At 42.8% G+C, this 13,272-nt stretch overlaps 1 protein-coding gene across 7 annotated transcripts in view; it reads left to right on the top strand.

Moving 5' to 3' along the window:
- Window positions 1-13,272, top strand: part of ARVCF (ARVCF delta catenin family member) — a 394,108-nt gene that overhangs the window by 133,681 nt on the left and 247,155 nt on the right. For all 7 annotated transcript variants that reach the window (XM_033955207.1, XM_033955205.1, XM_033955206.1 and 4 more), the window contains exon 2: window positions 8,026-8,184. In XM_033955207.1, the coding sequence (XP_033811098.1) occupies window positions 8,026-8,184 (159 nt within the window). The remainder of the gene's footprint in view (window positions 1-8,025; window positions 8,185-13,272) is intronic.

Here is a 13,272-nt window from a genome sequence, read left to right as displayed (position 1 = left end):
TACTTCTGTGTCTCTATTTCACCTCCTCTTCATGTCCCCTCTGTATCTCTATCCTTATTCAGTAGGTCCTGCTTACTTTTTCTCTTCTTTGTGTCACTATCTCCATTTTCAGCTTTCCTCCCTTTTCCTTTGTTAATGCACCCAGTAGCCAGAATCTTTCCACCCTCCCTCCACTCCGGCCCAGCCCAGTATGAAATATTTCCTTTTGTTTCCCTCCCCTCTCTCTTTCTCTCTCTCTTCTGCTCCCTCACCCACGAGTCCTGCATCTGGCCCTCTCCCTTCTACCTGCACCTGGCAAAACCCCCCTGCTCCGCGGCTCTCTTCAGCAACTTGTCAGCAGCGGTGATCAAGACAAGCTGCCGACATCGAGGCCTTCCCTCTACGAGTCCCGCCTTTGTGGAAAAAGGAAGTTGAAACAAGCGGGACTCGCAGAGGGTAGGCCCCGACGTCAGAAGCTTGTGTCGATCGCTGCTGCTGAGTTGCCGAAGAGAGCCGCGGAGCAGGGGGGTGTGGCCGGAAGCAGGTAGAAGGGAGAGGGCTCCTGGAAGAGGTAGAAGTTCCGGAGTATGACACCGTCCCGGGCCAGGATGATTTCTTTTTCAGGCTGTTACTGCTGCCGCCGCCACGCCACCCCCCCCCCCCCCCAAAATGACAAAAACAGTCGGCGTCTTTGAAGTCGGGGAGAGGAAGGCTGATAGACCCGGTAGATCGGGACGGCAACACGAGTCTATCACAGAGCCAGGGATGGGCTCTGCGATCGACTCACGTTGCCTTCCTGAGCTACCGGTCGATCGCGATCGACGCATTGGGCACCCCTGCTCTAGGGTATACATATTCAGGGCTTCCAGTCTCTCCTCATACGTCTTCTGCCGCAAGCCTCCTATAATTTTTGTCGCCCTCCTCTGGACCGTTTCAAGTCTTCTTACGTCCTTCACCAGATACGGTCTCCAAAACTGAACACAATACTCCAAGTGAGGCCTTACCAATGACCTGTACAAGGGCATCAACACCTTCTTCCTTCTACTGGCTACGCCTCTCTTTATACAGCACAGCATCCTTCTGGCAGCAGCCACTGCCTTGTCATACTGTTTTTTCGCCTTTAGATCTTCAGACACTATCACCCCAAGGTCCCTGTCCCTGTCCGTGCTTAATCAGCTTCTCTCCTCCCAGCACATACGGTTCCTTCTGATTATTAATCCCCAAATGCATTACTCTGCATTTCTTTGCATTGAATTTTAGTTGCCATGCATTAGACCATTCCTCTAACTTTTGCAGATCCTTTTTCATATTTTCCACTCCCTCTTCGGTGTCTACTCTATTACAAATCTTGGTATTATCTGCAAAAAGGCACACTTTTCCTTCTAAACCTTCAGCAATGTCACTCACAAACATATTGAACAGGATGGGCCCCAGCACCGAACCCTGTGGGACTCCACTACTCACCGTTCCTTCCTCTGAGCGACTTCCATTAACCACCACCCTCTGGCGTCTGTCCGACAGCCAGTTTCTGACCCAGTTCACCACTTTGGGTCCTAACTTCAGCCCTTCAAGTTTGTTCAACAGCCTCCTATGAGGAACTGAATCAAAGGCTTTGCTAAAATCTAAGTAAATTACATCTAGCATATGTCCTCGATCCAGCTCTCTGGTCACCCAATCAAAAAATTCAATCAGGTTCGTTTGGCACAATTTATCTTTTGTAAAGCCATGTTGCCTTGGATCCTGTAACCCATTAGATTCAAGGAAGTACACTATCCTTTCTTTCAGCAACACTATTTAATATTTTCCTTTCTCCTCTCCTCACACTAGCTCAATCTATTGGTTTCACTATTTTCGCCTATGCAGATGACATTCAACTTCTCCACCCAATCAGCACCTCTAATACTTCAGACGTAACAGACATAAATCATAAACTTGACACTATACATGACTGGCTATATACTAACAAATTGTCTCTCAATATCGAAAAATCTTCAGCTCTACTTCTACCAATTAAAAACAGTGAATCTTTGCCAGATAAAATTGCTATTAAATCCACTCCTATACAAATGGAAACAAAAATAAAACTATTGGGATTCATAATCGATAAGGATCTCACTTTTCACGACCAAATCAGTTCAGTTGTAAGAATTTGTTTTTTCAAACTCCGTCTTATCCGTTCATTAACCTCGATCTTAGGAACAGAAGCAATTACAATTCTAGTACATTCCCTTGTCATCTCTCATTTAGACTATTGTAACTCACTCTATACTGGTCTCCCACAAAAAGAAACCCGCCGTTTACAATTAATACAAAATACTGCAATAAAACTCATTTATAAAATAGGCAAATATGATCATGTTACTCCACTTTTGAAAGATGCACACTGGTTACCAATCGCGCACCGCATAACCTATAAAGTCATCCTGCTTATTTTCAAAATAAATCTCACAAACCAGCCTCTATTTCTTCATAAACTTCTCATCCCCCATAGCTCTCCACGAATTCTGAGGTCTACTGACCAAAAACTATTACGAATCCCTTCTATCAAAGAATTCTATAATACTCGAAAAATAAATTTTACAGTTGTTGCCCCTACATTATGGAATGCTTTACCTCAACAACTTAGAGAAGAACAACATCTAGACAAATTCAAGATCAATTTGAAGACATTTCTATTTCAAGATGCATTTTCCTTTTCTTAGTTTTATTTTTTATTTTTATTTTTCTTCCCTCTTCTCCTCATTTACTTTATTCATAAACTCTTCCGATTCCAATTCATGCATCCAACCGCTTTAAAAAAGCGATCCTACCCAATATGTTTTTTCCCATCCCTACTTCTCCCTTTCGTCTCTAAAATATGTAACTTTCCCCCTCCCTTTCCCTCCTATCCACACGTTCATGTTAGTCAAATTATGTTTTAATGTTCACTCACTACATTTTATATTTAAAATTTTTATAAATCTTATTGTAAACCGGCCAGATACTATGTGATGGTCGGTATATTAAAAAGTCAATAAACTTGAAACTTGAAACTTTCATTATTTTTCCAACAACTGAAGTGAGGCTCACTGGCCTGTAGTTTCCTGCTTCATCCCTTCACCACTTTTATGAATAAGGACCACATCCGCTCTCCTCCAATCCCCAGGAATCACTCCCGCCTCCAAAGATTTGTTGAACAAGTCTTTAATAGGACTCGCCAGAATCTCTCTGAGCTCCCTTAGTATCCTGGGATGGATCCCGTCTGGTCCCATTGCTTTGTCCACCTTCAGTTTTTCAAGTTGCTCATATTGAAATCATTTTATTAAAATATAAGAGAAACAATATTCTGTACAACTGTCATGTTATAAATCACAAATTCAGAACAAGGTTCAACAAAACCCCTGCCTTCCCTCCCCTTACAAACATTCCCTCCACTATTGAGACAACTGAACAAGCCATATTACTACAAAATGGTGCATAGAAAAATCATGCTTACAGAATGCCTCGGTCACACACAGAGAACACAAATACCAAATCCTTAATAGCTGACCAAAAATGATAAATATAAATTAAACCAAAATACCAGGAAGCCACACCTTTACATGTAGTACAACACCTATATCTTCAGAATACCTGTTCAAAATACATGGCCGGTGTGAAACTTTGGAATGCCTTGCCTAACATTATGCGATTCTGTGTGGGGAAGATCAATTTTAAGAAAATGTTAAAAATGCAGCTTTTTGTCAATGCCTTCCTATGCTAATGTTTCAGTAGCCACTTCAGTTTCAAGATGTAGGGCTCCTTTTACGAAGGTGTGTTAGGGCCTTAACGCATGGAATAGCGCGTGCTAGCTGCTACCGCCTCCTCTTGAGCAGGGAGTAGTTTTTTGACTAGCGCGTGCTATAGCGTGCGCTAATCTGGTGCATGCGCTAAAAACGCTAGCGCACCTTCGTAAAAGGAGCCCACAGTGTTAAGAATATTTCTGCCTTGGAAAGGAGAAAAAGCAAGATGACGCTCGAGCAAGACACGAGTTGAGAGAGCTCCTGTCGTGTGAGGGATTTTTCTTTCAAATTACCTGCAGTTATGCCTAAGAGATGGGGAAGGCCAACGGGCAATCCTCAAGCTGCTCCGGAAACCTCAACACTGCGACAGACTGTGATAATAGCGTTCACAGTCCATCAAACCTCAACGGGCGTTTCTGCTGCTATGCCGGGGGAAGTGCATAGCTTAGACGCATGTTGCAGAGCCCACGTGGACCATACACTAGAGAGTTGCGCGGGGACAGAAATCCCACCCGTCCCCGCCAAAGTCCCACCCGTCCCCATGAGAAATCCCACACGTCCCCACCCGTTCCCGTGAGGAATCCCTCCATCCCCACCCGTCCCTGCGAGGAATCCTCTCCGTCCCCACCCGTCCCCGTGAGGAATCCCCTCCGTCCCCGCCCGTCCCTATAAACTTCAGAAATAGTTATTTCATTTAATTATGCTACTGAATTAAAGGCTCTGGTAGAAACCCATTTACAAATAAGCAAAAAGACTTTATTAATTTGGAAATATTAATTGGGAAGAATACATACTTTGTAAACGGGTTTCTACCAGAGCCTCCAATGTTTATAAATTTTTATCAACACAACTAATATACTACTTTATCCTGAAGCAAAAAAAAAAAAAGAAATAGAATTATTTTCCTACCTTTGTTGCCTGGTTTCTGCTTTCCTCATGTTCTCATTCAATTCCTTCCATCCACTGTCTCTCTTCCTTCTGCATCTTCCATTTGCTCTGTTACTGTGCCTCTCCCTTTCTCCCCCCTTCCAAATTGGTCTGGCACCCATCTTCTTCCCTCCGCTCCCCCCATAGTCTGGCATCTGTCTTCTTCCCTGCCAGCGTCTTCTCCCCACTCTCTCTTCCCCATTTCCTTTCAGCGTCCTTCTCCCCCCCCATCTTCCCCATGTCCTGTCAGCATCTTTCTCCCCCCTCTGTCATCCACATGTGCTTTCAATGTCCTTCTCCCCCCTCTGTCTTCCCCATGTCCTTTCAGCGTCCTTCTCCATCTCTGTCTTCCCCATGGCCTTTCAGCGTCCTTCTCCCTCTCTGTCTTCCCCATAGCCTTTCAGCGTCCTTCTCCCTCTCTGTCTTCCCCATGGCCTTTCAGCGTCCTTCTCCACCCCCCCTCTTCCCCATGTCCTTTCAGCATCCTTCTCCACCCCTTTGTCTTCCCCATGTCCTGTCAGCGTCCTTCTCCCCCCCCTGTCTTCCACAAGTGCTTTCAGTGTCCTTCCCCCCCCGTCTTCCCCATGGCCTTTCACCGTCCTTCTCCACCCCTTTGTCTTCCCCAGTGCTTTCAGCATCCTTCTCCCCCACCCCGGGTGCAGCACAGCCGGCCAGGTCACCTTACTTTTGTGGTGCTTCCCCGACCGACCGACCGACCGACAACAGCCCCGGTCCGACAAACCTCCCTGCCCTTAACCGCGAATCTAAATTACCTTCTTACAGCTGCTGTAAGAAGGTAATTTAGATTTGCGGCTACAGGGCAGGGAGGTTTGTCGGACTGGGGCTGTTGTCGGTCGGTCAGTCGGGGAAGCGCCACAAAAGTAAGGGGACCTGGCCGGCTGTGCTGCACCCGGGGCGGACCGCCCCCTCCCTTGGTAGCCACTCAAGCCGCGAGGCTACTCTCCTTCTCCTTACCTGCCCTTCCTGCAGCACAGAGCCAAACGGAAGTCTTCCCAATGTCAGCGCTGACGTCGGAGGGAGGGAGGGCTTTGTTTAAGCCTTTCCTCCCCTCTGACGTCAGCGCTGACGTCGGGAAGACTTCCGTTCAGCTCTGTGCTGCAAGCAGAGCAGGTAGGGAGAAGAAGAGCCGCGTGACTGAGTACATCCAGCCCCACAGGAACCCCGTGTCCCTCGAAGGCGTCCCCACAGGATCCCCGAGACCATAGGGACGTCCCCACGGGATTCCCACAACCCTAGGGGGCGTCCCCAAGGGATCCCCGTGACCTGAAGGGGGAACCCGCGGGATGCCTGCGGGTCCCGCGGGATTCCCATCGTCCCCGTTCCCGTGCAGCTCTCTACCACACACTCCCCCTATGCCTGGAAATGCTGAGATGGGACTGACGAGCTTGGAGAACTCACAGACTAGATCTGGAGAGGAGTGTCCTGAATGTCTAGCTAACCCGGATGTCAACTCACGTTTTGGAGCCGATGGAAGCAGGGAGTTCTTTCCCGCTGGGACCGAGTGGTAGTCAGAGAGAGGGAGCCCATAGGCCGTGTCCCACGGAAAGAGCCATGTTTCAACCGGCTGATTTTTACCCCCTCAAGCCACTTGTGAAGCCGCCAGCGGTATGTACTAACTTTGTTACTAATACTTTAAATTCATCTGCTAAGATAACCCATTTGGAGACAACTGTTCAACTTCAGAAGGAAGAGTTAACTAAATTGGAGAAAACAACACATGAAATGAAGACTTTGCTTGTCAAACAATCTACTGACAAAATGTTATTAATGAGGAAAATAGAAAATTTGGAGGCTCAACAAAGACTTTTAAATTTTCCAATTGCTAAATATATGTCTTCTCTAGAACTCTTTAAAAAATTCATGGTAACGGTGTTGAAAGTTCCAGACTCTAACTTACCCCCTATTCAAAAAATTTACTACTTAAAAATGATTTCAGATGATACTCAAGGGGAGAAAACTGAGTTAGTTGTCTCTACACTTTTGGAATCTTCTGAGATAGAGGTGCTAGGCCGGGCTACATTGTTAGTTACGCTTCTGCTTTTACAAGATAAAGAAATGTTGTTGAAGCTATACTTTAAAATGAAACAGGTCTCCTATTTAGGTGAATATATTTCCAGATGTATCTAAATGGACTCAATCTCGCAGGAAAGAATTTCTTACATACCGTACAAGAGTGATTTCTTTAGGGGCACATTTTCAATTCAGATTTCCTTGTAAGTGTTTTGTTTCCTATCAAGGGAATAAGTATATTTTCTTTGAACCTGCCCAATTGGGTTTTTTCTGGAGGGTAAAGGGGTTCTTTCTGTGGTCCAGAGTGAAACAGTATAATGTGATCATGGAAAGTTAGGAATGATGTATGCTCAAGTAATTTCTCCTTTTTATTATATTTTGTTAAAACCTTGATTCTCACAAGGTGGTTTCTTGATGCTTTTTCTCCCTCCACAGGTTGACTATGTTAAAGATTTTTCTTCTTTTTATGATTCATATTCATTTATCATTTGATGAATTGAAGAGATGTATTCAGTATTTCCTGTATGATTGTGTATGTAATTATTTGAAATGATAAATTAAAAATAAAAAAATAATATTTCTACCTTGAATGTAATATTCAATGCTTTTCTGTATTGTATTCGATGGAATTATGATTTGATAATACTTGTATTGATATTATGATTTGATAATGTTTGTTTTGTTATTGTATTATTTTTCTCTGGGGGGATGGGAAATTTATGTTTGCCCTTTGTTTGTATCATATGTTTAGCGACTAAAGGGCGATCAGGATAATATGTATGTAGACAATGTGTAAGCTGCATAATTTTATGCGGTATATAAATTGTTAAATAAATATATATAGAGAGATATAAATAAAGGAGTCAGAGTAGGAGTCAAAGGTTTTATGTACTGACTCCTGTTTATTTGGATAGCGCTGTTCTGAAAGTTTGTCTCCATGACCCTTTGTTAAAATAACTATAATTAAATCTAATTGTTTAAATTGGCAATAAATGGTGATCCATGCTGGCAAAGAAGCGATTGTGTCTAGCGCAAAATCTACTCAGTCAGAATTATCATTCTTTGTTATTTGTGAGGTTAGAGCACGTTCGTTATCTTTTCAAGCTGATGAAAGATTGGCAAACTTGGTAGAATATTGAAAAATATATTTTAGCAGATTTTAAATTTACATTCCAATAGTTTTCAATTGTTCATTTGTGTGGAACATAGAAACCATATTGTATGTAGTGAAGAAATAATAAGAGTGACAGAGGAAAAGGCTAATCGGTGGGAGCGGATCTGTTGCACGCAATCCTCAGAACAAAATTTTCTTGTTTAAATTTTCCAGGAACAAAGTCCTAGTAACCAGACATCACTAGCAATGATGCAAGAACCACCAGAGATGTTGGAAGAAACTGTTACTGTAGAGGAAGACCCTGGCACCCCCACCTCTCATGTGTCGGTTGTGACGTCAGACGATGGTACCACAAGAAGGACTGAGACCAAGGTAAGGAGTTTTACTTCATGTCAGGTTTGATGTCCTCCTTCCTATAACATTGTAAAATGGCTTATAGGGCTTCTTTTACTAAGCTGCGATAGGGTTTTTACCACGTGCTGAATTGCCGCGTGCGCTAAACCCACGCTACACGGCTAGAACTAACGCCAGCTCAATGCTGGTGTTAGCGTCTAGCGCGCGGGGCAATTCAGCGCACGCTAAGTGCGCGCTAAAACCACTATCGTAGCTTAGTAAAAGAAGCCCAAAGTGTATAAGCGAGACAAGCAAATTGTACAAGATCACAACCAGAACAGGAAGAAATCCAATGTGGCAATAATGAGAATCAACTAAAATTTAATTTCATCTCGCCACGTTAGAGAAGCTTTCTTGAATAACCGGGATTTTAACAACGTTTTGAATGCAGGATGAATGCTCAGTCTGTAGGGTTTCAAAGCTGAAGTATGTTGTGTTCTTAAAAGTTGGAGATTCATCTAGTCTAGGGTATGAAAGAGCAAACTGGTGGCAATGAGAGGAATTTCAAATCTATGTTGTATCTTAACATTAAAAAAATTAATTATAAACGCTAGGTAGGGTTAGAAGTACATGGAAAGGTACTGGTTCAGAAAGACATTGTTGTTGAAGAGGAATTGCTTTTGTTATCATTAGGAACTGCCGTTGATCAGAGCAGCCTCATTCCACCAATGCCTAAGAGTCAACCTTATCAATGATGTCACAATGGCTTGACTGCCCTATAATTGGCTCATATAAGAACATGAGAACAGCCTTACTGGGTCAGACCAATGGTCCATCTAGCCCAGTATCCCGTCTTTACGGAGGACCAATCCAAGTCACTAGTATCTGGCAAAAACCCAAATAGTATCAGCATTCCATACCACTGATCCAGGACAAGCAGTGGCTTCCCCCATAGTCTCAACAGCAGACTATGGACTTTTCCTCCAGGAACTTGTCGAAACCTTTTTTTAAACCAGCTATCTTTGTTTTTATATTATAAGTATAAAATGATAAATTTACCATATATTATAATATTTTTTATTTTGAAGTTATTGCATTTTTACGGATTCCGAATCCACCCAAAATTTCTTCTGACTCAGATTCCACAGTCCTGGGTATGCCATTTATACATGTAAACTAAACTAAACTAAACTTTAAGTTTATATACCACATCCTCTCCATAGAGATGGAGCTTGGCACGGTTTACAGGAACTTTAATATAAGGAAGGAAAAACATAATAAGAGTTAGTGATTATAAAGAGGGTAGTGAGATTTACATTTTTGAGAATAGCCAAGTTTTCAGATGTAATGCTGTGCAACCATGTTAAAATGGCCTCCTGCCCCTTGTATATTAAACACCAGGTGTAGCCTTCCTTCTGCCTGAGATTCAGACTTTTTGATGAGAGTTGAGTAGTTATAGGGTGCTGTTGAACTTGGGATTTTGTTACATGTGGAAACATTTTCCCAATTTATGGTCATTTAAGTCTAGGAAAACATTCTCTCTCTTCAATAAGTGTCCATCTTCACAATTTTTGGGTTCTGCTGAAGAAAATTGGAATGTTTCGATTATTAAATTGGGAGCCCCTCTTCTGCTCAGCTAGTGTTAATGTCTTTCCGGCTGGCTTGCTTTACACTAAAGAGTTTCTTAGAGACAGAAGTTAAGTTTGAAAACTGCAAGCCAGTCCCTCTCTATGCTATAAAAACATGTCAGCAGTGGCAATCTTTGGAAAAAAATGAGTCTTCATTATACTAAATTACTTTCTAACAGCCTCTTTTCATAACAAAGTGGCTCTTACACAATTGTACGTGTGTGAAAACTTCCAGAGAAATAGCATATGAATATGTCACCAGTCAAATTCTTCTTTCTTTATCAGAAATGCATTGTCTCCCAGCAAGCTCAATTACGGAAGCTCAGCTGTGGGTGACTCATCCTGTGATGTAATGGTTGTAAGAAAGTGACTGAATGCATAGTCTAACCAGTACCACCTGTCCAGAGTATGTGACTATGGGGCTGGTTATATAACCGGAATTGTAAATTTCTGGATTTAGTCTGCCTGTAGGGCCTAAATTGGTAGCTGCCTACAAAAACAGTGCCAGCCAAGTGTCAATCACGCTTAGGTGCCATTTAAAGAATCGTGGCTTTAGGCTTTTGATATTGGAGCATGAGATGGCTAAATTCATACCTAAGAGGAAAAAGCATTTTCTCCAAGTTTGGGATCCCTATATCTCTTCTCTGAGCTCTAATGCCTGCAGCGGTATTTTAAGCACATTGTAGGCTCTTCTGGGCCCGCCTGTATGAGTCTTATGGAAAACTGGAAGTGGTTTTTTTGGGTGGGGTGTGGGTTTCTTCTCTCTTCTTGCTATCTTATCTCCGGTTAGTCTCTGGATCGGTGTGGGAATCCAACCTCTGGAGACACACAGGCCCCTTTGTGGGCCTCTTGTGATTTTCCTGAATTCTGTCTCGAAGATGGGTTGTATTTGGTTTTCTTTTCGCTGGGTCTCCTGACCTGGTGGGTTTTGTTGTTTTTGGGTTTTTTTTGTATACTAGCTATATTGGGGGTTAGGGAGGTTCGGAATTCTTGTTCTTACAAAACTGAGGTTCTTTCTTGTTCTATTGGACTTTTCCTTTGTACATGTTGGCCTTTAACATCAATAAAAATTGTTTCTATTAAAGAATCGCGGCTAACAGCACCTACCACAAAACAGGCGTCTTCAATGTAGGCCGGGTTTTACTGACCTATGTTGCCTAACTTTTTAAAAATAAGTTTGTAATCATTTTTGAACGGCATGGTCAGTTACCATGCCAATTAAAAGCAATTAAAGCAATTAAGTCAGGCAGCTTTACGGCATCTACTGCCATCTGTCTTATGGCACCATTTATAGAATCTGGCTCTTTAGTCTTTAGTAACCTGTTCTCCCTTTATACATTTTACCAGCCATATTCAAAGAAGCCCTGATTGCTGTGTTTTGACCAATGATGAATAGACTCAAAGTAGATTTCTGTGGTTTCCACAAACTGATTTTAAGTAGCACTTGGTTGTAGAAAAAGAGCTCTGATTGTTGAATGCTAATCAAATGCAAATGAGCAGTAGTCATGTAATCTGGCTGAAGATCTATAGCTTCTCTTAATTACAGCGAGCTCTGGTCTCGTGGGGACCCTGAAGGTACAATAATTTTCAAATTAACTCCAGCTAGCTTAGTAACTTAACTCTGGGCAGCCACGTGGGCAGCCTTTTAAGTGTGTTTCTGTCATACAGGGAGAAAAATTCCTTGTTGTTTTTAAGTGCCGGCAGTTCTCAAGCATCTTCTGTCCACATTTGTTAAAACTTGAGTATTATTTGCTTTTGTCAAGCTGCCTGTCGAATCAGAAGGCCAAGGTGAGCTTACAAAGCGCTAACAATAATACAGTAATAATCAAAGCAAACACCTAGCTTTATGACACAGTCCTAAACTGCTGTGCTATAGAAAAGTTGTGGCATGGTGTCAGTCGGATTCAGGTGACGTGTGTACTAAACAGTGAAGCCCTCTGAGGGAAGAACGAGTGGCTAATCCTGCCTGCCAAGGAACAGTGCTGAGGTTTGTCCTTCCAGCTCTCAAAGCAGGTGTTTGGTGTTCCCAGGGTATGCTGTCCAGGGATGAAATGTGAAGACATAAAATTAGGTTTCAAGAGCTTCTTTAGTGTCTTGCATGGCATATTCTAGACAGATAGCAGTCCTGGATATATCTGTGCTGTTCTTTTTCTCTTTAGAGGTAGTTTTGGGAGGCCCATAGTGCTATCACTTTTACTGTAGATACTCTTATAACAGTGAGAAAAATAGCCTGGTTACTTTGTAGAATTTAATCTGTGTGTTTTAAGAATTTATAGTATTAAATTATACTGGTCAATATTCAAAGCGATTTAAGGGGCAGGAGAGGCTCATGCCCAGTTACATTACATTACTTTCTTTTAGTCTGCCAATACTTTGTGGTTCTAGGCGGATTACATAAGGATGAGATTCTGGTCATATCCAGAAGATTACAGGAAACTTATTGGTTGGAACATTTATAGTCTGGTGAAGGAGTGAGGTTATTGGTTGTGTCAAGAGTTTGTCTTGACATATTTCTTAAATAACCTGGTTTTTATTTTCCTCCTGAAGGTATTGTAGTTTGGCGCTGAGATCAGTAAGTTGGAGATGGGTTGTCTAGTTTTGCTGCTTGCGTGGTGAGTAGTTCATCGTGTATTTTTTTTACATTGAATTCCTTTGATTGGGGGGAGGGTGAAGGGTGTCTAAGTTCTCCTTGGTCTGGAAGAGTTGTTCCGAGTTAGACGAGCTGTTGATATTCAGCAGCACTTAACTGGGCAATGCCACTGAATATCAGCCCTAACTGGCCATTTCTAAAGTGGGCAGGAGAGGTGCTCCGAGGGCAGAGTTGGGGAGGAACGTGCCCCCCCCTCCCTTTGACATCAGCCTCCATCTGTAGCACCCTCGCAGACATCAACTCCCCTTCTGAATCCCCCAGTGACATTAGGACCCCTCCCTCCAAATCTGGAACTTCTCCACCACCTCTACCAGGAGACTGTTCCACGCATCTACCACCCTTTCTGTAAAAAAGTATTTCCTGAGATTACTCCTTAGCCTATCACCTCTTAACTTCATACTATGCCCTCTCATTCCAGAGCTTCCTTTCAAATGAATGAGACTCGACTCATGCACATTTACACCACGTAGGTATTTAAACGTCTCTATCATATCTCCCCTCGCCTGCCTTTTCTCCAAAGTATACAGATTGAGATCTAAAGTCTATCCCCGTACATCTTATGACAAAGACCACACACCATTTTAGTAGCCTTTCTCTGGACATACTCCATCCTTTTATATCTTTTTGAAGGTGCGGCCTCCAGAATTGTACACAATATTCTAAACGAGGCCTCACCAGAGTATACAGGGGCATTAATATCTCCTTTTTTCCTTCTGGCCATACCTCTCCCTAAGCAACCTAGCATACTTCTAGCTTTCACCGTCACCTTTTCAACCTGTTTGACCACCTTAAGATCAGCGTGGCTATATTCAAAAATTTAAATTCTGCTGCTTTCTATATAATCAGTAA

The sequence above is a fragment of the Geotrypetes seraphini genome, chromosome 8 (assembly GCF_902459505.1).
Source record: "Geotrypetes seraphini chromosome 8, aGeoSer1.1, whole genome shotgun sequence".
NCBI lineage: Eukaryota > Metazoa > Chordata > Amphibia > Gymnophiona > Dermophiidae > Geotrypetes > Geotrypetes seraphini.
The sequence above is the reverse complement of the archived record's forward strand: the minus strand, read 5'-3'. Positions and strand labels throughout refer to the sequence as shown.